The 23,082-nt window shown below is 35.4% G+C and overlaps 4 protein-coding genes across 6 annotated transcripts; 1 reads left to right on the top strand and 3 right to left on the bottom strand.

Moving 5' to 3' along the window:
• Positions 1 to 1,130: 1,130 nt before the first annotated feature.
• Positions 1,131 to 3,485, bottom strand: LOC131426628 (zinc finger protein 260-like). The gene is made up of 2 exons (XM_058589494.1): positions 3,191 to 3,485; positions 1,131 to 3,130 (listed from the first exon to the last, which is right to left on the bottom strand). The coding sequence occupies exons 1-2, from the start codon at positions 3,322 to 3,324 to the stop codon at positions 1,198 to 1,200; spliced, it is 2,067 nt and encodes a 688-aa protein (XP_058445477.1). The 5' UTR covers positions 3,325 to 3,485; the 3' UTR covers positions 1,131 to 1,197.
• Positions 3,486 to 7,969: 4,484 nt separating this feature from the next.
• LOC131426627 (zinc finger protein OZF-like) lies at positions 7,970 to 10,070 on the top strand. The gene is made up of 2 exons (XM_058589493.1): positions 7,970 to 8,106; positions 8,167 to 10,070. The coding sequence occupies exons 1-2, from the start codon at positions 8,056 to 8,058 to the stop codon at positions 9,358 to 9,360; spliced, it is 1,245 nt and encodes a 414-aa protein (XP_058445476.1). The 5' UTR covers positions 7,970 to 8,055; the 3' UTR covers positions 9,361 to 10,070.
• Positions 10,071 to 14,134: 4,064 nt separating this feature from the next.
• LOC131428733 (zip homologous protein 2-like) lies at positions 14,135 to 15,135 on the bottom strand. Its single transcript, XM_058592780.1, has one exon. The coding sequence runs from the start codon at positions 15,070 to 15,072 to the stop codon at positions 14,215 to 14,217; it is 858 nt and encodes a 285-aa protein (XP_058448763.1). The 5' UTR covers positions 15,073 to 15,135; the 3' UTR covers positions 14,135 to 14,214.
• Positions 15,136 to 17,421: 2,286 nt separating this feature from the next.
• LOC131426626 (zinc finger protein OZF-like) lies at positions 17,422 to 19,576 on the bottom strand. Of its 3 annotated transcripts, none has more exons than XM_058589491.1 (3): positions 19,447 to 19,576; positions 19,219 to 19,388; positions 17,422 to 19,155 (listed from the first exon to the last, which is right to left on the bottom strand). In XM_058589491.1, exons 2-3 carry the CDS (start codon positions 19,344 to 19,346, stop codon positions 17,625 to 17,627), a joined length of 1,659 nt encoding a protein of 552 aa, XP_058445474.1. In that variant the 5' UTR covers positions 19,347 to 19,388; positions 19,447 to 19,576; the 3' UTR covers positions 17,422 to 17,624. The 3 variants fall into 3 exon arrangements, with proteins under 3 accessions (XP_058445474.1, XP_058445475.1, XP_058445473.1); XM_058589492.1 differs by having other exon boundaries at positions 19,443 to 19,526; XM_058589490.1 differs by having other exon boundaries at positions 19,219 to 19,522.
• Between the last annotated feature and the right edge of the window lie 3,506 nt (positions 19,577 to 23,082).

Here is a 23,082-nt window from a genome sequence, read left to right as displayed (position 1 = left end):
CATTTGGCACATGTCGTATTCGCCAATAACGAATATCTCTAGCGGATATGGAAGCTTTTTTGGAAATAATATCCAAAAAATTTTTTAATGTGTTTTCCGTTAAGTTTCTGTGTATTTTACTTCTATTAGTAATTTTGATATAACAATTTCTCTACACTTTTATAGGAACTATATTATTCCCCGAGAAATTCGCTGGTAAAAAACCCTTCTGGTTTATTATATGATCGATTTCATAACAGAACCAAGAAGGAAACATTAAAACGTTAAAGGGAGCAACGAGTTGGTTTTGAATGTCTACGAGCGATCAAAAAATAAACTCTTGCGCTAACAAGTGAAGTTGAAAGTAACGAATATTCGAAATCAAAATCAATTACTAGAAGTCGCTTGTTTCAGTGCGGAAAAAAATATCTCAAAATCAGGTTTTTCATCAGGCTGAAGAAACACTATGAATAATTTTTTTAAATGTTAATGATAATGTTTATATATAATGTTAAATTAATGTATGAATGTTAAGGAAAATAAAGCAGGTTTTAATGTATTCTTGTTATTCTTGCATCGAAATTTTAATTAATATAACTTTTAAACGTTTTCGCATGTTCGAATGATCTTCACTATTGTCAAATTAACCATAATTCCGTGTTTCGGAAGAACCAGAAGTGAAATGTTAAAAATACCATGGCACTAGTTGAAACAATAAGTACAATGTAAAAATAAGTGCTATCATGGTTATGCTAAACATTTCAATTGTAGTAGTTATTCATACGTTATACAGTTCAGCATTACTATACTAGAGCCAAAGCCATTCGTAGTAAAAGTGAGCTTGCATATTGTTAACATCATCTGATTTTATTGTGTGCTGAAAACCACTATACTCGTATGGTTAATCTAACCTCCCATATGGTAGCTGTTACAATCTTATTTTTCTGAGTGTACATAAAGCTCAGATTAGGTTTTTGCAGATTTTTTTCAGTGTTGGAAAATAATTAACGAACTGTCAAAAATATAACCATGCTCTCGACTCGAGCGGGATTATTTTTGACGACGAAAAAAACTGCTCGACTGTGAAAATTAAATAAAAGAAAAAATAATTCGCGAAATGCGAAATATTCAGGAAAAATAAGTTTAGCGGAGACGGTATGTATATTTTCAATTCTATTTCTTTGAGTTCAAACATATTTATTTTTGTACAGGACATTTTCAAGGATGCTCATATCTATGAGTTAGTTCGTGATTCTGAAGTCTTGACTTGAGTGGAAAGCCCTTTCCACACACTTCACAATTCCATTTGTACTCGCCCGTGTGTATACACATATGTTTATCCAGACTTGTCCTACTAGCAAGTGCTTTTCCGCATACAGTGCACTGATACGGCCGTTCGCCTGTATGCACACGTTCGTGCTGCTTGAATTGTGATTTCAGCTGAAAACCTTTCCCGCACACTTCACATTTCCATTTGTACTCGCCCGTGTGTGTACACATGTGTTTAGTCAGACTTGTCTTAGTGGAAAAAGCTTTTCCGCATACACTGCATGGATAGGGCCGTTCGCCTGTATGCACACGTTCGTGCTGCTTGAAGTGTGATTTCAGTTGAAACCCTCTCCCACACACTTCACACTTCCATTTGAAATCGCCCAAATGGTTGCTCATGTGTGCTGCAATAGTACGTTCCGAAGCAAAATCTTTTCCACATACAGCGCATTTGTAAGGGCGCTCGCCTCTATGGCTGTACTCGTGATCTTTCAGGTGTGACCTGAGTTTGAATCCTTGACCGCACACATCACACTTGTAACGGTAATCGCCCGTGTGAGTAACCATGTGCTTGGTTAGGGCGGAGCTATTGGTAAAACCTCTCCCACATATACTGCATTTGACTGGTCGCTCGCCTGTGTGAATGCGTTCGTGCTGGACTAACTGTGAACGTTCTGTAAAATTTTTGCCGCACGTAACGCACGTAAAATTACTATTGCTCATATGTACACTCATGTGTTTAACAAGAGAACGCTTTCTCAGGTAATTCTTTCCACATACAGTGCATTGGAAGGGGTTTTCATCTGTATGCATAGTTTCGTGATCTTTCAAGTCTGGCCTATGCATGAATCCTTTGTCGCACACAACACACCTAAACCTGTAGGTATTCATATGGATAGACATGTGCGCCTTAAGGTAGAATGAAGTGGTAAAACCTTTTCCGCATACGGTGCATACGTGAGGACGCTCCCCTGTATGTTGGTGTTTGTGGTTTGTCAGGCGTGTTTGGTCTCGGAATCCTTTCCCACACACATCACACGTATGACTGTAATAGCTCGTGTGGATTTGCATGTGTATGTTTAGGGTGCACTGGGTGGCAAAATTGTTTCCACATACAGTGCATGTGAACGTTTGCTCACTTGTATGTTTGTTCACGTGGTTTTTCAAACCTTTGTTGGTTCGAAATCCTTGACCGCACACATCGCACTTATGACCGTAATAACCAGTGTGGATAAACTTGTGTTTGGTTAGGGTAGAATTACGGTTGAAACATTTTCCACACACAGTACATTTGAACGGTCGCTCGCCCGTATGAATGCGTTCATGATTTATCAACTTTGACATGGCACCAAGATTTTTATGACACACACTACATTTATATTTGCTATCATCTTCGTGGATAATTTTGTGCTTGTTCAGGATATAATTACGGGCAAAATCTTTTCCACATATGGTACATCTAAACGGTCGCACGTCTGTATGAATGAGTTCGTGACTTCTCAGCTTGGAATTGTTACTAAATTTTTTACCACACAAACCACATTTATATCTGCTATTATCCGAAAGTGCAGTAGTTTTAGCGCGTCTCGAAACTTTCTTAAATTGAAATCCTTTACCGCATACATCGGATTTGTACGATTCGACAGAGTTGTGGACGATCATGTGCTTGATTAGGTTGCTCTTCAGAGGAAACTGTCGCTCGCAGATGTCGCAACTGAATGACGGTTTGTCTTCGTGCATCAAGAGGTGCTTCGAAAGGTAACGTTCGTTGATGAATTGTTTACCACACATCTGACATTCATGCTGTTGTTTTGGCAAAACGATTGTTGAAGATGATTCCTTCTTTTCCTGTATAGCATCTTGTTCGTTGCTGTTTATCTTACTGGAAATACCGAAGCTTAGGAACTGATAATTTGTCAATACGGTTAAACTAATGACTCACTCTTGACTAATTTCTTCACAGATATCGGACTCAAGCAAGAGATGTTCGAGGTCTTCGCTTTCTATTTTGATAATTCCTCGTAAACTTTCATGAGCTTGCGTCTTTTCATCCAATGATTTGTTCACTTCCATCATTGCTTCACTTTATTTGAGATGACATCGGTTTTAAAACTGTTGTACACAATATCGTTTATAGTTTGCAATACACTTTACTTGCCGTGAAAACCGGTGATAATCTAGATGTGCCAATAAATACCGCAAGCAGCTCGCAGCGCAACAATATTCTCTTTTTTTGGTTGCTGCTGCCTTTTTGACAGCTAAGATCGCTTTACGCACGATTGTAAATGAACAGGTGGCGAGATTTTTCTATGTGTGAATGCGGTTGTCATTTTTTGGAAAATCGACGTGAACATTTCAAAAGGACCTTAAAACAATTGACAGATTCTCTTTGTTTACTTTCTCTTTCGATTATATCTGCATTATTACGCAATTGTTCGTTACATGTATGATACCATTACAAAGCTGGAGATATTTTCTTTCATTCTGTATGCAAATTTGGTAAGTGAACGTGAAAATTTAGGTGTTATTAATAGAAGAGAAAGTAAACAAAGAGAATCTCTCATTGGTTTATGGGCCCTTATGAAATGTTCACGTCGAAATTTTTACTAAAATAAATTCTTATTTATTCGCGACTCCGAAGTTGAGTTTGACAGCTTATGCGACGACACGACCAGGCACTCCGAAGGAAAATCGAAATAAAATGTGTTCGTGAGCGATTTACCGCCAGTTAGCGCAAATATAGCGACCCCTTGTTAATGATATGAATGAAATTCTTAAGCAACACTGTTCTGGTTGCTACAACATAGTTAGCAAGGTACCCTAGAAATAAAAATAAACAAATAAATTGAGAAAGTTCGTCTGAATTCGAATATCGCAAGATTGCTTCTGTGAAGTTTGGAAGATTGTTTAAAATATTTCTCATAACAGATTTATAATTTCAGTTTGACCAGATGGTGGTGTTTTGGAAGAGCCTATAAGCTTTTTAATTCAGTAAGCTTTCAAATATGAATGTCCAGAAAATATACGAAATTTAGCTGTGTATATACCAGATTTCGCTGTGGAGCTCTTCATAAACTTCGACTGCGAACTTCACTATCAATATATTCGAAAATTTGACGAAGTTACCATTTAATTGTTTCCTGATAAGAAATGAAGAGAGCATGTATAAAACAGCCCAAGAATATGGCCGGTTACTCACTCAAATTGTTATCTGTCCATACAATAAATATCGATTCTACTACGACACGACCGACCGCAGTAAAATGCCTATTCATTTATTTTTCAATAAAAAACTAAAAATAGTTGTTGCAAAGGTATTTTACTTTACATCTCGTACATGGATGTTCTGTTTGTACAAGTACCGAGTGTTTGAATACGGATGAATTATCTTAAGTATGACTCGCAAAACTATTAATTCTGTCATATCAAAAATACTTCTTCACTAAGAATCTTGGTGAAGTTAATCTAAGTCGTCTTAATCGTTTTAATTTTTCGTCATATTTTCCCTGTATGAGTTTTTATTGATATTTTGTTGAATTGGTAACCATACAAGCTAACCATTTAAATTAAACCCATAATACATTTATAATTGCAATTTCGTATTCTTCCTTTGCGACATACAATAGAACCGTGGTGAAATACTTATTGATTTGTTTTGTTCTATTCAATTTTTTCAATTGAACAACAAACGTAACCAAGGATATTGATATTTTAGAATTAACAGTTTATCAACCTGGGTTGCCAGTTCCAAACATATTTACCAAGATCTCATTTTGACATTACGAGTTACTGAGAGGTAGTTAAATTAGAGGGGTAGTTAAATACAGTTTTAAAAGCGAGTGGCAGGCCGTGTCGTCGGCTTATGTGTGTGAAGTGGAAGTAAACAAGCAACAGCAAAAAAAGATAAATTGTCAAACCTACCGTTTTCTTCGATTTTAGTTTTGCTGTTCGAAATAGTAAATACCACTGTTTCTTAAATTTTTTTAAGATACTAATTCAGTTTATGAATATAAAAAATCGCTTTGAGTGATGTATATTTTCTCATGTAAAAACAAGAAGTCGGTATGCGAAAAGAAGTTAACATAATTTCAGAACAATATTCATGAATGAAAATCTACTGCTATTTTTGAAAATTCTTTAAATTGCACTGAAACTACATTGTTTTCTACATGCGTTGTAACTTTTTCGTCGAAGTGTTCACTTTAAATGTGAAAATAATGCATTTTTCGATTCATCTTTAGAAGCCTTCAAAAAGTGTTACGTGCACTGTGTTGATGTTGATTTTCAGCTACGCTGCCGGAAGAAACCGTTCGGATAGTTGTAGCAAATACAAATTATAATACGGAATACTTCGACAAATTTTCAAGGACACATTTTGCATCGTGCGGTACACTGTCAGAGTGACAATGTACTTTAATGAGTTTTCTAGAAAAACTAGCAACACTGAAGGGTAAGAACAAGTTCACCATAGTTACTGTTTATTATAGTGAAAAATAAATAAACAAACAGTTGTTATCTGATAATCAAGATCACAAGTGAAATGTAGGTTAAACAATAATCTAGAATGGTTAAGCCACCATGAATATACTACTAGCTGTATTGATATTTGTAGATTCGTGGGTGTTTGTGTCCATTTTTCATCTTTTGTGCTAGTGCCGGTAATATTTAGACTGATTGTTGCAGTTTAATACAGCAACGATAAACATAAACAAACAAGTTTGTTTTGCACCGTAGCAACTAGCATAAAGCGTTGTCAGAAACTATCTCCTTCCACATTTTGAAACTATCGCAATGAAAGGGAGTAATTTGCTAGGCTTACTTGTTCAGGCTGTGAACCAAACATTGGCGGTTCGTTTGTATGGGGCTTACGGGTATTATTATTTGTATTTGGTTGTAGTAGATGAGAGCTACAATGATGGATTTGGCTTATTGTCGACTTGTCTACAGTCATCCTCCAAGTGTCGCTCTGCTTTGTTGTTTCCATGTACTTGCAAAAACAATGAAGGAAAATGCAAACGTGATAGCTGTTTTGAATCATTTATTGGTTTGTTGTTGTTTTTTTAATCCGTGTTCGAGATCACAAAATTATTATTTTGATTTGTTACAGAAACTCGACTCAATAGAACGATTAACATTCAACAAGGGGCAAATCACTCTAAACTTTGTCTGAACTCAAACAAGTTTTACCAGGAGTAAAAAAGTTTAGCAGGGATCTCGCTGGATTAGAATGGGATTAGAGAAGTTTAGCCGAGATCTGGAAAAGCATTATTTTGACATAAGAAGCTGTAAACTTGGGAGCAGAGATGCCAGATATTCTCATAGAAAATCTGTATTGCTTTGTATAAAAATCTGTATTTATCTGTATTCACTAATGAATGGAAATTTCGGAAATAAAATTATGTTTAAAGATGTTATTCCATTAGATTATTGTTATAGAATGGCAGATGCAAGGAGCATTCCTTTATATCGTAAGTCCTTTCCGCACTGACAAGAACATTCAACGACGAAATTTAATTGTTTTTGTTATCAACCACAATTGAATTGTAAATCCATATACTTTTTTCGTTTGAATATGATGACTTGGAATTCAAACATGGAATTCAAACGCCCAATACCCAACGTCAAGTCAGGTCATACAACTTTTCAGTCTGACAATAAAGTTTCATGACGCCATGACTTCCTTGAACATCAGTTCAAATTGGTTTCAAATTATGATATAAATGTATTTTAGCGTTCATCATTAAACAGCGGCACGAGAAAAATTTCATTTTATTATGGGCAATCAAACACGCTCAGATGGAAAAGTTTCATTATTTCTTTCTTACTTTTTGTGGTATCTGTATAAATCTGTATTAAATTTGAGAAATCTGTATAAAATCTGTACTCTGTATTAAATCTGTATGCGCCTGTAAAAATCTGAATAATACTGATAGATCTGTATAAATGGCATCTCTGCGTGGGAGCTCGAATGACAGATACACTTCAAACAAGATTAGCCAAAACTAGGTTGGATTATTTTTAAATTACCCAAACTTATCTAGACTAGTTGGGATTAAATGAGATTAGAGAAGATTATTTTGGAATTACATGAGTTTATTAGTATGAGATTGTCTAGAGTTTAGAGTGATTTGCCCCTTGAGATTTTCCATGTTTAATCGTAGTTTACTCTAAAAAAAGTAGTAGTAATCACTTTGAAAACGATTTTCTTCTACTCCCAGTGAACTTTTATCGCTAATATCTATTTGTACTCTTGAATAAACGATAAAATCACTACTGCCGATAATATGAAAATTTCCGAAAGAATCCTTCTTTTCTTGGTTCCATTTTTCATTGGCAGGTGTCGCTACCGGTAAATCAGCTGTGCGACAATGTGCCAATAACATAATTTCTTCCAAACTTATTTGCAAGGTTATTTTTTAGACTAATTATTTCGATTTATAATCGATTTAAAATTCTTACATACCAAGCTTTTAATTGAATCTGTTTTAAGTGTGTATGCGGATATACTTCAATAAACCAACACATCGTATCATTTTGTGATCAATACTCTGTAGTTGAGGAAAAAAACGCGTTTATCGTTGAAACAACATCATATCATTACATATGCGATTGATACAACACAAAAGATTTTTATATAATTCGAACCGATTGTTTTTAATTACAGCGGACGTTTTGCGAAACTGGATAATGTTTGACTCAATTTTAGCTAGCTGCAAGTGAGCGTGTAGTAAAAAAAACTGTACTGTTGTGTGCACTTATAACCATTTCAAATGTTCATCGAGAAATTATTGTTTACTAGATGAATAGATGATAATCAATAGACATTACGAAGAACTGAAACAGTTAAATAATTCGAAGGTGAGTCCATTGTTTTGATTCTTAGTTACAAAACCTGACTTGAAGATTTTCGTATTTCAGATGAATGCACAGGAAGACTCATCTGATAGTCCAAATATGACATCTCTACCTCAACACGATTGCCAAATTTGTGGTAAACAATTCGCACAGAAAGTACATCTCGCTCAACACATCTTGTTACATGAAAACAAGCGATCATTCAGTTGCGACATTTGTGGGCGGGAGTTTTCATTCAGAAGCAACCTGTTCAAACATAGAATCACCCATAGTTCTAGCGAACCGAACTGTTCCGGTGAAAGATTGCATAAATGCACTGTATGCGGAAAAGACTACACCACTAAGCAAAACCTAAACAGTCACATGTCCACCCACACAGGTGATTACAGACATAAGTGTGGTGTATGCGGCAAAGGATTCAAGGTCAAGGAACTTCTGAAAAACCACGAATATAGTCACACTGGCGAGAGCCCTTATCAATGCAATGTATGCGGAAAAGTTTTTGTCACTAAACAAGGTTTGGGTGAACACACTAGCAATCATTTGGGCGAGTATAAACATAAATGTGAAGTATGTGGGAAAGGCTTTCAACGAAAATCAAGTCTTAAGGTACATGCAAACGTGCACACAGGCAAGCAACAGTGTCAATGCAGTGAATGTGGAAAATATTTTGCCAGTAGAAGTTATCTCGATACACACATGAATAGACATTCGAACAAGTACAACTACAAGTGTGATGTGTGTGGCAAAAATTTTACAGTCCTTTATAACTTAAAGCAGCATAAACGCCTTCATACTGGTGAGCGACCCTTCAAATGCACTGTATGTGGAAAAGATTTTGCCAGTTACCCAAACCTGTACAGCCACACATCTATCCATACAGACTCCAAGCATAAATGCGATGTTTGCGGCAAAGAATTTCGGGACCGACCATACTTGCAAGACCACCGAAACAGTCATACAGGCGAGCGACCCTACAAATGTACTCTATGTGGAAAAGATTTTCTTTTCAAACGTACTTTTTTAAATCACATGAAAAGGCATTTAGGCAGTTTTGCATATAAGTGTGATGTGTGTGGCAAAGGTTTTGTTGAACGTTCCAGCTTGAGGGAGCATGAACGAACTCATACTGGTGAACGACCCTTCAAATGTACCGTGTGTGGAAAAGGTTATACCATGAAGCCCAGCCTCAAGAAGCACATGTCTGTTCACAAGAGTGATGAAGTGACAAAAACGATAACCGAAACATGCACATGAACTAGAGGAAAAAAATGTATTTTTTGAATTGAATAAAATCAAATACTATAGCGGCCTTTATACGATAATTAAAAGTGTCTTTACTGAAAAGTAATGTCATTTTTATATAACGTGTAAGGGCAGTAATGATGAATTCACGGTTAATTTTTCAAAAGGGCGTATAAGTAAGTGACAGTTTCTCTTTGTTTAGTTTCTGTTCTATTAATTACCGAGCGGTTTCCACGTTTATCACTCAACTCTTTGCATGAAATGATACCCGAAACATTCGACTTTCAAACAGAATAGTAATATCAAAGTAAATCTTCTTAATCATATCACAATAATCGAAAGAGAGAGATTAAAGAGAAACTGTCACTTGCTTATACGCCCTAATGAAAAATCAACCAAGAATTCTCCGTACAAATTTGAAATGTCTTTACTTAAAAATGATAAAAATAATTCTCGTGTAAGGGCCGCTTATTATAATCGATTTGATTGTGATTTTATTGTCGAAAACTATGAATGACATCACCAGGGAGAATTCTTTTATTAGCATTTAATTCTGTTATAAGCAAGGTTATAAATATATCACGCAGAAATGCCAGATCTGCAGATTTGTCTGTAAATCTGCAGATTTCGTACATAGTGCTGCAGACTTTTGAAAATCGAGTATAACCTGAAAACTCGGATTCTTAAAAGTCTCAATCTTAGTAATACGAAGAACTATAAAGAACGGAACTGTCATTCCATTTGTTTGTACGTATGTTTCGCCATCCATGTTCCATGCCAACAAATGGGGCAACACTTCCAGTGGTAGTAAGGAAGGGCGAAACTATTTATTTTCTTTATTTTAGAATCAATTTCACGAAAAATGCGCAAGGGCGTAACTTCATAATTCACACAGGAAGCATAAAAGTAAACAAATCAGAAAAGGGCGAAACTCTTTTTATGTTGATATATTTAAATAGAAGGAAAGAGATAAAATTTGCATCTCTTTCAAAGATAAATCAACAGTTCATCGACTAATCAAAAATGAATATGAGAATGTGGTGCCAACAGATATGCCAGATCAGTTGTTTTTCAAAGAAAAGCGAATCTAACATTGACAGCAAATGGAGAAAAAAATCGATGAATGTTTCGACTTTGGTTTCAAATCGTATTTAGAAATTATCGTATATGCTCAGATCAATTTATGAATAATCGATAAATTGTTAGTTTATCTTCAAAAGGCATGCAAATTTTACCATGTTAATTTCCAGCTAGAATATGATCGTTTTGAACCATTTTCTCCCTTCAACATCAACAAAGATCTCTGTTCAATGTGAATTAATAATATTTTGGTTTTTGCCAAACGAAAAAAATAATTGTTCCAGCTGATTTTATTGTTGAAATAATTCATCAATTTATTGCGTATCAACAAAAGCAGAGCTGATTTTATTCGCAATATCTATGTTGATTAAATTCTGCTTTATCTTTATGTTAAGAACAAAATTTATTCATTTTATGTGTTGTCTTATTTGTGTAATGATACAACAAAGTTTATTGTTCAAAAGAACCGTATCAGTCCTATTTCTTATAAACCAGAGCTGTTTTTTCAATCGTGAATCAACAGAAAAGTTTTTTAAGCGTTTCAAAAGTAAAATTTCATCTGCTTATATATTTTTCATCAATCCGAGCGTAAGTATCCCAAGTAACATTTTTAATATTAATAAATACTTGTAGCTATCTTCAATGCTACAAAATAAATCTTGCATTAAAACTTTAAACTCCACGAAAGCTTACTGAAAACCTCTATAAGGGCATGTTTCTGTCAAGTGGACCATTCTTCATAAGGTTTATAAAGCAAAGTGAAGAATCAGCATAAAGCTGCGTTAAAACTTCAAATTCAAGAAAATTTTGAAACCAGCTTTACGATCAACATTAAATTTATTTTGATGGAATGAATTCCGCTATGAATAAACTGTCGTTTTGATAATATTTTACTTGACTATATGAGTCATGTCTGCGTTGAATGCAATCAGTAAGAATTCATTGGATTTTATTTACAAGTTTGAGGCTTTAACCGAACGTAAAAACTTCATGCGCTTTTATTTTTATCGTGAATGTATGGATAAAAATAAGAATTATAACTAATCGCCTTGAAATAAATACGGTTTTTGCAAAAGTCTCCATGATTTATGAAAATTATTTTCTGTGATTCATCGTCTTTTTTGTATAAAACCAAGTATAAAACTATTTCGTGGCTGTAAAACTTGTTCATACGTTCTGAACATGAATTATAAAAGTCCATCATACTTCCTCGTTTTTGCATTTCGAAGTTTATTTGATGTCAATAAAGGCTACGGCAAATAACATCATAATGGCGGCAATGAAATTCTCTTTAATGCAAATTACACTTAATCTAAGAAGCAATGAATCAAATAGCCCACAACAAGAGTGTCATAAATGTACTTTAGAACCATCAAATTTGCTCTGAGTGGAACTGTCATTAAAAGTACACGCACACACACAAAACTAGATTTATGAAAGAATTTAACTGACAATAATGTTTTAAAGAAAAAATTTTAAAGCAATATCAAGAACGTTTGCATGGTTTTATTCTAGTACAAATTGATTTATTTTTAGTCCAGCTTTTAGCCTAGGTAAAAGGTTTTACAAAAGCTTTCAAAACTATGATATTACTTGTCAAAAGCGACACTTATTATAGTTGTTATAAAACAAGTAGTGATTGAACAAGCAATTACAAAACTCCTATAAATTATAATCAAAACCATAAGGCATTCGAATTGTTACTTGGGATATTAATAGTTAATTATATTAGAAACTGCATTAACACGTTTCCTTAACAACATATATTTGATGCAGGTTTTCTCTATCTTCACCGGAAGGGCACCGGGAAAAGGTACCGAATCATTGGATACTATAAAAAGTAATATTGGATTGATTGGGGTATGTAGATAAATATTATAAATGTATGGAATATAAATGTAATTGCAATTCCCTACAAATATATAAATTGAAGAAAAATTTACCAAAAACAAGCCTTCAAATTATTTCGAAAGAAATTATTTTGCTCGTAAAAACAAAACAAAAGGAATAATTTTTACAAACAAAAGCGTAAGTTGAAATACTAATTATTTCAAGTTGATATCTTATCATTTATTTCAACTGCCAAGTTTATAAATTTAAAACACTATAAATATTACCTTTATCCAAAATAATTCATTTTAAGCTGATTTTGCAGGTTGAATTTACTATGAAATTGTTTGTCAAGAAATTGACAGGAACGCACAAGTAAAATGTTTGTTGGTATTAACAAAATATTTATAGAAACAAACAAATCCACTGAGCAAAATTAAATACCTAGTTTTGTTGTTTCAAGCAACAATATTTGCTATTTTAAACCAATTTGTCTTTTGTCACTATTTCAACAAAATAAATCGTTACGTGAAACCCAGATTACATTTACAACATTTTCCTAGTTTCGCCCTTTATAGTTCTTTGTATTACTGAGATTGAGATTTTTATAGAATCCGAATTTTTAGGCAAAATTGTAGGATTTTGATGCATTTATTGGTAGGAGAGAGAAACTTTTGTAAGATTCGTACTTCTTTGAAAAACAGCTGAGATATTTTCATAAAAAATCTGTATTTATCTGTACTCACAAATGAAATGGAATTTTTGCAATAGATTCCAATAGATTATGGTTATAGAATAACAGGTTCAATGAGTATTCATTCGAGTAGATTTCTGCTTGGAAAGCAGTACAGTATCTACCAAGTGAATGAGAGTGATCTAGGCGCATTTCACGACAGTAGACACTAGCACCAGTACGACAATCGGGGACGAGCAAAATTCTGTCGGGGCAGTGAGTTACGTCTACTAGATTTCACAAAAGTTGGACGATTACCTACATCGACCATGTGTAGGTTGCAAATTGCATCAGTTCAGAGTCTCTCAAATTAATATCTGAGCTGCCTAAATGATATGGCTTTCTGACAGCTCACTTACAATCACAGCTGCAAATGAGATTGGTTTATTTTCATCAGAAAACGCCTGCATTAAACATGACTCAGACGATCAATCAACTTCGGTCGAGGTCAAGATTTATTAATTAATTTTTTTTAGCCGAGTACTACTCACGTACCCGTCGTCAAAATGTTCCGTGAACTTGACGTTGGGTCCCTTGATATGAATTGCTTACAATTAAGGTTGTTGTTCCGTAACCGTTCCATGTCGGTGATAGTCGCCTGATGAACGTGTGAATCGCGTTTAGATATTGTTTTTTGTTCAACAGGAAATATATTGGCCGTTTATATTTCACCGGGAATAGAAACCTCCATAAGTAGTAAACCACTTTTGCAGTAGTACGATGCGACCTTTTTGAAGTGGTCACGGCGAAGGTTGATTTGGCGGTAAATATGTCGAACAATAGACATATTTTCCTTCTCTCCGGTGAACGACTAAATAGTTGAAACCGGGTTAAAATAAGCGACATCTAACCTAACATATTTCCTTCCTAGTACTACTGCGTACGAGAACTTTGAGCAAGAGAAGCTGACCTCATCGATGTAAATCTGGAGAAGAAAATGTCTTAGGTGGCTTCCTTGTGGTACGCCAAAAATAATGAAAAATTCAGACTATTGACAAAGAGCAAAGCAGAGAAATTTAGACTAAATAACATTTTCAGGGTTCTTTAAACCTTACTTGGTAGGTTACGTTGTAGATGAAAATAAAAAAAAAAACATATTTACTAAACTACATATATTACGAAAACTGAATTTAATCGGTTAATATTTTGTAGGTACAATTTAAATTCTTCCCACCACCATAATTCCTATGCTTCAAAACCAGTCCAGCTGTTAGACGATCGCGCTAGAAAATAACATTACGGGCCCGTTCGATATCGTTTCCACGGTTGCTAAACTTCAGAACGGGTTGATTGGGTCGTTCCATGGCTTTGCTGATATTTCGCATCGCTTCCCGGTAGATTCCTGGCCGGGCTGAAGACACCAGATCGGCCGGTTTCTTAAAGCTTTCAATCGGGGAGATTATTGGCTTGCTTTTGCGTTCGTTGGATGTAAATCCTGTTCTAGGTCTCGGTGAAGGAGAAATGCGCTTGGAGGATGATGGAACTTGTGAACTGCTAGCATGACAGGGAGTTCCATTGACAGTTCCAATTCCGCTGCTGCCACTGCTCGATCGTGATATCCTTGTACGTTTCGATGCTTGCTGAGCCGCTGTAGTGGGAGTCATTTTCTTCAAAGTCGAGATCCTAAGGGATACCGACTGAGATGACATGGATACTGGCTCTGTTGGTGCGTTGTTTAGCATACCGGGCTGGCGCATTTTACTAATAATGGTCATTTCTTCGTTAATGGCTTTCTTAAGAGATTCATAATGTTCCTTCAGTTGTCGAATCTTTTCTTTCTTTGCTGCATATTTATCGAGAACACTGATCTTATTGGCAATAAAGGCGTCTTGCTTTTCTAGTTGAAATTTTGTTACTTTAACAACTTTGGATAGCAAATCCTGTTCCGGAATAAAGTAGTCTTTGATCGCTTCGGGTAGCGCATCCTTGCGCAATTCTATTATTCGGCAAGGGATCTTACAAACAGTGCAGTTGGTTACGCTATTAGCACATCGACGGCAGAACATATGTCGACAGGATGAAACAAAAAGATATCCCACACACTCCGGTCGGCGGAAACATATTTCACAAAACAAAATCATTTTATACGAATGGCCGGCCACTTCGAAATACAAACAGGAGAAAAAGTATAATTCGAGTTTCGACGTAGCGAACAGCAGCGTTGCCAGGTTGCCAGATTTTTCTCGCTTCACCAGACACTTTATCAAACCAAATCTTTTGCCAGATTTTACAATTTTCCCAGATTTCGAGAGATCTCATCAGATCTTTACTGTTTTGGTCTCTATACGATAGGTGGTGAGACCTTTTTTTTCTGCTCACTGAAAATGAAGCCCGGTCATAATTTCCTTGTATATAGTTGGATCCAGACAAATCTGGATAAATTTTTGTCAGAGACAGATTTTTGAAATCATAACATGGCAACTCTGTACACGGTTAAAATCAGCCCGGTGGCAAGGATAGGGCGCTCCAGCATGTGCTAGCGTGGCCAACACTCAAGCAAATTGAGTAGTAAAAATCATAAGGCAAATCTTATGATGCATCAAAAATCACCAAAATCATAATTTCATAAGATTAATATGAACAATATACCTCTGCAACATACATCTCATCTATCACTATAATAGTTTTCATACGAACAACATATGAACTCCACAATATATGAGAGAAGTTATGTTTGTTATAGAAATTTCGCACAATATTCCTAAAAAGTTCGTATGAATTTCATAAGGCGTTCTATTGGAATTCCAATTTTCGTGATTTCATAAGGCGGCCTTATGATTCGCTTACGATATTCTTGTGGCTAAAAACCATACGAAATCATTATGAAATTCCATATATTTTTTGCCTGAGTGAACATCTGGGGCATTTGGTGGGCAATCAGAGCGCTCAAAGTACGATAAACAAACATTCGAGCATTTAAATTCGAGTAAAATCTTAATTTCCTTATCGTAGTGATGATATTCTGATCGATAATTTGCGGGAAAGTGCTTTAAAAGGTTCTGAATAAACAAGTAGTTTGTAATATCCAGATTTTTGATAGCCATTCTTCTTCATTGTTTTGGTTTTTGCAGAATGATGCTGGCCACAGTTTCATGACGTCATAGCAGGGGGCTGGTTAAAATCAGCTCCCTGCTATGACGTCATGAAACTGTGGCCAGCATCATTCTGCAAAAACCAAAACAATGAAGAAGAATGGCTAACAAAAATCTGGATATTACAAACTACTTGTTTATTCAGTACCCTTTAAAGCACTTCCCGCAAATTATCGATCAGAATATCATCACTACGATAAGGAAATTGAAATTTTACTCGAATTGAAATGCTCGAATGTTTGTTTACCGTACTTTGAGTGCTCTGATTGCCCACCAAATGCCCCAGATGTTGGCCACGCTAGCACTTGCTGCAGCGCCCTATCCTTGCCACCGGGCTGGTTAAAATGGTTAAACCCAGCCCGTGGCATGGCAGCCCAGCAGGAACTTGGTTAAACTTGTTACACTGAAAAAAAAAAATATATATATATATATATATATATATATATATATATATATATATATATATATATATATATATATATATATATATATATATATATATATATACAAAATACACAAAAATATTCGTGTGACGTTCATTATACATGATTTCTGTATAAAATGTTCAAAACGACGAATGTAACAATGAGAGATTCTCTTTGTTTACTTTCTCTTTCGACTATTACGGCTCGTTCTCTCCTATTATTTACCGATAATAATAACTAAAGCTATCATTTTTTAACCTGCACTGAAGAAATTACCGAAAACAGCAGGAATATTTCGCAATAAACGAAAGAGAAAGTAAAGAGAATCTCTCATTGTTACATTTGTCGTTTTGAACAATTTATACAGATTTAAAGTCAGCTGTTTTTCTAACATTGACAGCAAATGAAGAAAAACGTCGATGAATGCTTCAACTTTGGTTTCAAATCCTATTTAGAAATTATCGTATACGCTCATTCAATGTTTCTCTCAAGTGAGTAATTTAACAGTTATATGGATAAAAATCACATACGTTTATTTTATATATGGGATAAATCACGCGTTTTTTATATATATAACGGTCAATAGGCCATCCATCAACATTCACTTTGAAGAGCAATTTCAACTGACCGGCGTTATAGCAAATAGCTGTGCCATAAACAGATGTGACAGCTGTCACATCAAAGGAGAAGAAGAAGAAGAAGAGCAATTTCGAATGATTCGGCACTCGCTGAGAGTAAGTCATAAAAGTAAACGGCAGAGAGAAGTTTTCTCTTTCGTCTGGTGTTAAATTTAATACTCTATTTTTTTTCATAGTTCGCCTGCAATTCCTTTCGGCTTATTGGCCGTTAGAAAAAAAAAAACGCCTGAAATAACCGTGATATTTCGGAACGTTTCGAAGGACTGTTAATCAAATTTTCCGCAGAGATATTTTTTATTTTGCCTTCAATTCATAGATTTTAATTTAACCAACATTACATTCAGTACATTGACTGCATTAACTGTCTTGTCAGATAATGTATACTTTCAAAAATGTTCTCCTTATGTATGGAATCGCTTGTGAGTTTCTAAACCTACATTAACGATAAGTCTTTTGTCAGTCAATACACTCGTGTCTGTCACCACTTGGAGGGTTTTGAATGAATACGTTCATGTTTCTTCAATCCTGACGGTACATTGAACACTTTTTCACAGATCGTGCACTTGTAAGGACTCTTGCCGGTATGACTGAAGGCGTGCCCTGCCAATCGGTATTTGTCTCTGAATCCTTTGCCACAAACATCACACTTATGTGGGTAATTACCGGTGTGAAGAGACATGTGGTTCATTAGGGTAGAGTTAGTGGAAAATTGTTTCCCACATTCAGTGCATTTGAAAGGTCGCTCTCCGGTATGGACGCGTTTGTGCTTCTTCAAATTTGAACTATCGGAAAAAGTTTTACCGCACTCTTCGCATCTATATTTACTTTTGCTTGAATGTATATTCATGTGTCCAGCAAGCATAAGTTTACCGACAAAATCTTCACCGCAAACGGTGCATTTGTAAGGTCGTTCTTGAGTGTGCAGGTACATGTGTTCCATGAGGTGTGGTTTGGTTCGATAAGCTTTGTCACATTCGGTGCATTTGAAGGGCCGCTCACCGCTATGAATGAGTTCGTGATACCTAAGGTGTGAAATTAAATAAAAACCTTTGTCACACACACCACACTTAAACCTGTACTCGCCCGTATGAGTAGACATGTGTTGAATTTGGCTCTGCTTACTGACAAAATCTTTTCCGCATACACTGCATTGATACGGTCGCTCTCCTGTATGCACGTGTGCGTGCTCCCTAAAGTGGGTTTTTTGTTGAAAACCTTTCCCACAAACTTCGCACGTAAATTTGTACTGACCCATGTGGTTGCCCACGTGTTCCGTCATACCACGTTCGGTGGTAAAAGCTCTTCCGCATACAGTGCATTTGAAGGGTCGCTCCCCTGTATGGCTGTACTCGTGTTCCTTCAAGCGTGCTCGCATCATGAATCCTTGACCGCACACGGCACACTTATGCTTGTAATCGCCCGTATGAATTGTCATGTGCCGTGTGAGATAATCGTTAGTGGCAAAATCTTTCCCACAAACACTGCATTTGAAGGGTCGCTCGCCACTATGAATGAGTTTGTGCTCCCCAAAGTGTGATTTTGTATGAAAGCCTTTGTCACACACATCACACTTATATTTGTATTTTCCCGTATGAACACTCATATGTTGAGTTAGACTAAATTTACTGGCAAAATCTTTTCCGCATACAGTGCATTCGTAAGGACGCTCCCCTGTATGGTTGCTCTGGTGCTCTTCCAAGCGTGATTTGATTATGAATCCTTGCCCACATATTGCACACTTATGTTTGTAGTTACCCGTGTGAACAGACATGTGCCGAGTGCGGTACTCGTGAGTGGCAAAATCCTTTCCGCATACATCGCAGGTGTACGGTTTGTCAGAGCTATGAATGGTCAGGTGCTGGATTAGGTTTCGTTTCTGGACGAATTGTTTTCCACAAATCTGACACAGGTGTTTAGTTCGAACATCAATAGTTGAAGTGGAAGATACTATATTTGCGCTTTCTTCCTGTTTGAGGGCAACCTCCTGTGCATGGTAAACATTCGTCTCACTGGAAGTACTGAAAGCTAAAGCCATCTGTGCTAAATACGGTCAACGGAACAAGTCAACTCACCCTTTAGTAATTTCATTGTAGCTACCGGAATCATACCGGATTTGCTGTAGTTCTTCACATTCTGTTTTGATATTTGCTGGTAAACATTTCTTGTTAGGTGCACTGTCATTCGTTGATTCGTTAATCATTTTTTCTACGTTGCGTCAACTTACTTACGATGGCAGCGGTAACTACAATGTTTTAAGGTATATTGTTAGTTAGTTCTCCGTCACAATCCTATACACTTACTGCGGTAACCGACGAAAACCTGGTAATTCCACTACGCTTATCCACTGCCGCATTCACCAGAAAATCACAGAAATAGTGAAACGTAGGGATGTCGTAATATCGACCGATTAATCGAGTAATCGATTAATAACTCACACTCAGGCAAATTAAGTAGTGAAAATCATACGGCAAATCTTATGATGCATCAAAAATCACCATTTCAGAAGATTAATATGAAAAATATACCTCTGCAGTATACATCTCATCTATCACTATCATAGTTTCCATACGAACAACTTATGAATTCCACAGTATATGAGAGAAGTTATGTTTGTCATAGAAATTTCGCACAATGTTCCTAAAAATTTCATAAGGCGTTTTATTGGAATTCCAATTTTCGTGACTTCATAAGGCAATCTTATGATTCGCATACAATATTCTTGTGGCTAAAAACCATAAGAAATCATTATGAAATTCCATATATTTTTTTGCCTGAGTGCTGATAATCGAATAGATTTCAATCGATTAGTTTCAAAATTGTACTCGATTATTGAATAATCGAGTAATTCCGTAATTCAAAATTTCCGACATCCCTAGTGAAACGTCCCGATTCACGAACTGGTAGAAACTTTTTGTTTGTTTATACGCTACACGCTCCCTGAACATAGCTCTAGTTTTGAGTTGCTAATACCCTATTGTGATCCGTTTATCATGGTCCACTGAGACAAGAATAGCGGCCCTTACACCAAATACAAATTATAATACGGAATACTTCGACAAATTTTCAAGGACACATTTTGCATCGTGCGGTACACTGTCATGATACACTGTCAGAGTGACAATGTACTTTAACGAGTTTTCTATAAAACTAGCAACACTGAAGGGCAAGAACAAGTTCACCATTGTTACTGTTTATTATAGTGAAAAATAAATAAACAAACAGTTTTTATCAGATAATCAAGATCACAAGCGAAATGTAAGTTAAACAATAATCTAGAATGATTAAGCCACCATGAATATACTACTAGCTAAATTGATATTTGTAGATTCGTGGGTGTTTGTGTTCATTTTTCATCTTTTGTGCTAGTGCCGGTGATATTTAGACTGATTGTTGCAGTTTAATACAGCAACGATAAACATAAACAAACAAGTTTGTTTTGCACCGTAGCAACTAGCATAAAGTGTTGCCAGAAACGATCTCCTTCCACAAAGGGATTAATTTGCTAGGCTTACTTGTTCAGGCTGTGAACCAAACATTGGCGGTTCGTCTGTATGGGACTTAGGGGTATTATTATTTGTATTTGCTTACACGATCATTAAAAGTGTCATTACTAAAAAGTAATTACACTTTTAATGATCGTGATAAGGTAATGTGATTAGCTTTAAATTGATGCAACATGGGTTACTTAACATCGATTAAGGAGCAAGACACTTTGCAGGCTTATGAGTAATGTCCACAATGTGTGCGTAAAAACAAATTCCCGCGCTTCTTGTTCTGATTCTAATCAATAAATCTTCCACTTGGTTGAAAAATAAACCAATCAGTTCATTCTGCCTAAAATTGCAATTCAAGAAAAGCGAAAATCTTAGTCTAAAACATGCGATATAATAATTTCTGTACCTTCTATAAGTAAACCCTTTAATTTAACACGCGAAAGGCAATGGATATGGCATGTTGTCGTAAAACTATTTATTTTTCCGGAAAACTGCTTTTGTAAAAGAAAATATTTAGTTTTGATTATTTTGTGTAGCGCAATCTAATACAAATGCATTGAAGCAGTGTTGCTAACTTTTTGGTTAGAGAATATAATCTATACATTCATGAAATGTAAGTAATTTTCCATCAAACGATGGTGAAAAATTGATCAAAACTAATATTCCATCCAAAAACTCAGACCAAACTTTAAAACTATTCCTGAAAAAGATTGTTTGAAATAGAGTGACTATAATCAGAGTGGCGACAGCTGTTCGTTTGGAATGACAGCTCCCAGTTCCAAACGAGCAAACGACCTGTCAATTCAATGTAAAGCTAATGGAATGTTTCGGATTGTTGCCAAAATTACGGATGAGATGTCGTCACTCTGGTTATAGGCACTCTAGTTTGAAACTCAACCGTTCAAACAACTTTGATAAACTGGTTGCACTGCATATATGAGTACATAGATCTACACTGAGCTAAATTTTTTTTTCAAATTATATGATATTCTAATGATTTTGCACTATTAGCATTTCCAATAATAGGTACAAGATGTGTTCAACATCATGTCAAATATATGAGATAATCTTATGAAACATAAAACTCTTCTTGACGTTATTTTTACAGGATTTCCATATAACGAATGAAATTTCCAGTCTGAGTCAAATTGATTGGCGCGTCTTATAACCATTACTAGAAATCCGCACAACATACATTGGAACAATTTATGAAGCGCATATAATATTCACTTCGATTTTATTTAGATAGGTTCATATATACCATATGACTAGTTTTAAAAAAAATTTTATATATATATATATATATATATATATATATATATATAAATAGAGCTCATACGACTAGCAGATAATCGCCAACTACTACTTTTCTTTTAAGAATTCAAGCTTTACTAGTATTCCGTTCGGTAAGGGAGCATTTGCGAAAAAGAAGTGAGATCCCGAGACTGAAAATAAAAATGAATCTTACTAGACAGGTAGAGTAATGAAATGTACCGGATATATATTTCATGGTCCGTTAACGCATATCCTTGAACGAAGTTGTATGAGCTGTCTTGTCAGCGATTTAAAATTACATTGAGATGCGGAACTTCCTGAAAAAAATGGTCTGGAGCAGTTGAAGAATATCGGAGACACAACTATTTCTTCAGCTTCAAGCAGTACGGTTCACGACTTCCATCGGATTTCCATATAAATTATATGGGATATTTTTATAACTTTCATTATGATAACGTCCATTTAGATTTGACGTACACATTAAATAAAGATTATAAGTTTCCATATAATTTCTATGAATTATATTCTGCATATGATGCATATGAGAAATCTAATGAATATAAATAAGATTTTCATTTCAGTGTACCTTAGTCAGCATCATCCATTCCTCTAGCTGGAGTGTAGTGAAATGGCTTAAGGTGCCTAAATTTTACACTAACACATTCATAAAATGAGCGAATTTTCAATGACATTTATAATGTCACTGTCAATCGGGTTGATCGATCAACCAACTCAGGCGAAAATTCTAGCACTGAACCGATCGAGCACTGAAAAATCATACAGTCGAGTAAGAATTCATTGCTCATTCCTTCATTTCGATAATGTGAGTTGGTTCAGAAATCTATTGTAATTGATTGAGAAGATGCGGAATGAATTATCTATTCGTTTTCTTTTTATTATAACCCGCTTTTCTATTTTCGCACTGAGTTTCAGTTTATTTCTAAATAAAATATTTATATAACTGATATATTTAAATTTGAATCCTCATGATTTTCGGATATTCAGAGCCAGTTCCCTTAGAATTCCAGCATAAAAATTCGCTGGAAACAAACAAAAAGTCATATCTCAGTCAGCATCATCCATTCCTCTAGCTGGAGTGTAATGAAATAGCGTAAATCGCCTAATTTTACATTAACACATTCATAAAATGAGCGAAAACTGAATGAC

The sequence above is a fragment of the Malaya genurostris genome, chromosome 1 (genome assembly GCF_030247185.1).
Source record: "Malaya genurostris strain Urasoe2022 chromosome 1, Malgen_1.1, whole genome shotgun sequence".
Classification (NCBI taxonomy): Eukaryota; Metazoa; Arthropoda; class Insecta; order Diptera; family Culicidae; genus Malaya; species Malaya genurostris.
This window is presented reverse-complemented; position numbering and strand designations above follow the sequence as displayed.